Here is a 3,829-nt window from a genome sequence, read left to right as displayed (position 1 = left end):
AAAGAAAGAAAGAAAGAAAGAAAGAAAGAAAGAAAGAAAGAAAGAAAAATCAGGCTAGCATTTGATTGAGTCTGGGGGACTGGTACAGAAGAGCAACTACAAACAAGTAAAAATGTCTTTGGAATTAGACAATGTGGCTGCCACCTAACTCAGTGACCAATGTGTGAAGCAACATGGTTTGTTCTATATAACAAGTTTTATAGTGTGAAAACCATATAACAATGAAGCAGAGTAATTCACTATTAAACAAGATACCATATATATCAGGAGTTTCCACATATTTGTGACTGAGAAGTGACAGCTGCAGAATTGATAGAAACTCAAAACCATGGATTCAGGGGAAAAAAAACTGAAAGAAGGAACATAGGAAAGAAAGAGAGAGAAGAAAATTATTTCTATTATTTGCTGGTTATGTTAGGACTCTGTCACAGCAGATGCATCAGCGCTGTAGATAGGCTCCAGAAGTACAAGTCCAAGCTTTCTTTCCCCCAAGCTATCAAGGGTTTGATAGAGAGGTAGGCGATATTAGCTTTTAATGTTCCTATAAATTTAGTGACTAGATTTAAAAGGCTACAACTTTGTCCCCTGGTGTCCTGCATTCCAGGTTCATGAAATAAGAATATTACATTGATATCTAACCTGTACATGGTTTCCTAACTGAATTCACAAGTCTGAGTCATATTTAATGAGGAGAAAGCTGAGCCTTCAGGTTCTAGAAGCAAGTGTCAACTGACAACCAGACTAATGCGCTCACCTTGGTCAAACATCACATAGGCCTGTAGAAGACTCCTGCTCTGGCTAATGTGGGAACTTGTCTAAGGCACAATGGAGAGTTCAAGGCTAGCAGCAGGCAACTTTAACAGTTATCATTTTTTTTTTGATATGGAGAAATAGTACATTCTGGGGCTTTTGATTTTTAGACTATCACCAAAACTTTCCCTCTCAGTATGCCTTAAGCATCCTTTGTGTAGAAAATAAAATTATAGCTTTCTTCAGTACGGGTGAGCCATTAATTGATCCAATGTGTCTGCTGTTCTGAAAACAGCTTCTTAGACAGGAACAAATGATAACTATTATGCTGTGCATAGAGAAGCTCAGTTTAAGGTTCCAAGCCCACACACATAAAAACATTTAAGGAATCCATAAATTCATCTAACAACCTTTGTGTTTACAGAACCCAGACTTACTCCTGCATGCTCTGTTTCCCACTCCCTGAATCTATATTTTCCATATTAAATGTTAATTGAAAGATACCTTACATGACCCTGAGTACTCTTCCATAGTGCAAATATCCTTGGAGATCAAGTTTTAGCAGTGGTCCTATGATTCAAGGTCAGAGTACAGCCTCCTTCCTAATTCCTCCCCCTCCCCAAGAATGCTTGATCTCAAGGAAATACTGCAAATGCCTCTGGCATGAAGGGTCAGAACTTTTCCAAGAAGGTAATGGCCTCTCATCATAAAAATGCTCCTGTTTTCTGTCTTGTTTTTGTATAAGCCTCTGACATTTTTGCCTCCTGACCTGTTTGCCAGAAAGCTGACAAACATCCTTGACTATAACAGCTGGTGTTGATTACTCTGGGCAAATTAATTGTATATTTCACTAATAGGCGATTCGTGCTCTTGAGAGGGAAATCTGTCTCTAAAGAATACATGTCTACACATACCGCCAATCCAGGCATTCCGTCTCAGCTGTTTACTTATTAAAAACCCGGCCTTTAACTGAAATAATAGCTTTGATTGGACTACTCTGCTCAGAAAAACACTACTGTCATTTCTTTCACCTGACCTCAGGAAACCCAAGGGGAAAGACCCACCTCTCAGGTACCTCTGTAGAAGCTTACACTCAAGGAGGGCAGTTTCCTATGACCAGTGGCTTGTGCTAATATGAATAACACAGCCTATTGTTTCTGTTATTCCCCTCACCAAAACACTGCTTATAGCGTGAGTTGAATAGGAGCGATCATGTTTATTTCTAGTCCAGGCCCCTGTGGTCACCAACAAAGGTCTTTACTTTTTCAGTGCAGTCGTCAGCATATCAAAAGCAGGCAAGCAAAGGACAACACAGCCGTGGAAAGTAATTCTAACTTTATGGCTATTTTTGGCTTGTTGGGCATTGAGATTATTCACCACTGAGCCTGTCAGTCAGTTTCTCCGGATGATAACCCCAGCAGAGCCAGCTGGTGAACTGCATATTATTTACGGTGTGTAAGCGGAAGGGGCTCCTGGGAAGGGCTGGCACCTGACTTGATGGGAGCAGTTTGTAGGTGATCAGCTTCAGGCAGGTAACTTGACCTGCCTCTTGATCCACAAACCCTTGCACCAGGTATGTACACCTGATGCACACGATGAAGTACAGAGCTGAGTTATCAGATCTTCCGCGTCCAGACAGGTGCTGGGCAGGGTCACTGAAAAGAACAATATCCCAGCCCTATCTCCCAAACTTCACTTCCCAAATTCTCCTGCGAGAAGTCACCCCACCACTGTGAACCCTCTGCTATTGAAACCTCTCCTGTTTGTAACCTCCTTCCCTGTCCCCAAGTGACGCACAACAAAACACATAAGAGACCAGCCTCTGGTGCTGCACCGACTTTCCAGGCTAAAGCACCTGGGAGGCGGTGCTGGGTCTCACCGTAGACGCTTCTCGGGCTCCCCTCCCCCACGTCCTCCACACACCCCTGGGGTTGCTCACCGGCGTGTGACATGGTGATGGTCTCATTGGTGTTGGAGCCCACATTGAAGATGACCACAGCGGAGGCGTTCTGCAGGAATGCGTTCCGGATCTTATCCCTGTAGGTGCAGTTGCCCTTGGGGATGAGGGCTATCCAGTGCTTGCCGTGGGCCGGCGCGGCGAACTTGGTGTTGGGGTCGCAAGCCAGGCGGTCGTGGGCCGAGCTGGCCATGACCACTTCGCCGCGCGCGTCCTGCTTGGGCGAGTGCTCGCCATATCGCCCGCACTCGCTCTTCTCCGTGTGCAGCTCGGCGCCGCCACCGCCGCCCGCCACCGCGGCCCCGGGCTCCGGCTCGGCATAGGTGATGTTCACGAAGGCGGTGTACCATTCCTCCTTCTCCGCCACGGTGAAGTCCAGGCAGAGTAGATGCACGAAACAAAAGGAAAGCAGCCATGTTGAGAGAGCCAGACTGCGGCACGCTTGGATGAGAGACATTGCCACCTCTCTCCTCCGGGGTCCCTTCCCCGCCCCCTGCCCCCTCCTCCCGCTCCGTCCCTCCTTCCCCACCCCGGGTCAACCCCGGGCCTCCGCTTTGGTCCTTCGGTCGCCGCGGCTCACTCCAGGGCTGGCGGAGCCCGGGGTGGGACGCCCAGCCTCTGCGGAGACCGGATCCCGGGCGAGCAGGAGAAGCCGGCCCTGTCCCCTCTCAGCCGATGAGCGGCGCTGGCATCGAGCTTCCCCAGTGATCCAGCGCGGACACGGAGCAGGCGCCGCGCGCTTACAGGGGACTCCTGCTGCAAGAGTCCAGCTCCTTTGCCCAGAGTCGTCTTCTCTGATAGAAGTGGTGGAGGTCCTGGGGTTTGGACGGGCTGGCGGCTCTGCTCGTTGTGGCCTGGCGGGGAGGGGGCGGGTTGCCCGAGGTCCCGGGTGCTGGGACTATGGGTCTCGCTGCAGTCGTGGCGGTAGCTCCAGCTCCGCGAGGGTTCCTTAGAGGAGTGGGCACTGCACTTCTGGCCTAAGTGGCTAAGCCCGGGACATTCACTTGCGGAGAGAGGGGACGGTACGGGCCGATGGGATGGCGGAGAGCGTGCGTGCGGAGAGAGGGATACAGCGGTGTGTGTGTGTGTGTGTGTGTGTGTGTGTGTGTGTGTGTGTGTGTG

General features: G+C 49.5%; 1 protein-coding gene across 1 annotated transcript in view; it reads right to left on the bottom strand.

The window, feature by feature from the left end:
* Positions 1 to 3,829, bottom strand: part of Rnf150 (ring finger protein 150) — a 252,755-nt gene that overhangs the window by 246,728 nt on the left and 2,198 nt on the right. The window contains 2 exon segments of the mRNA XM_055620948.1: positions 2,690 to 3,472; positions 3,475 to 3,684. Of these exon segments, the coding sequence (XP_055476923.1) occupies positions 2,690 to 3,472; positions 3,475 to 3,684 (993 nt within the window).

Source organism: Psammomys obesus, unplaced genomic scaffold (genome assembly GCF_907164565.1).
Source record: "Psammomys obesus unplaced genomic scaffold, mPsaObe1.curated_primary_1811, whole genome shotgun sequence".
NCBI lineage: Eukaryota > Metazoa > Chordata > Mammalia > Rodentia > Muridae > Psammomys > Psammomys obesus.
The sequence above is the reverse complement of the archived record's forward strand: the minus strand, read 5'-3'. Positions and strand labels throughout refer to the sequence as shown.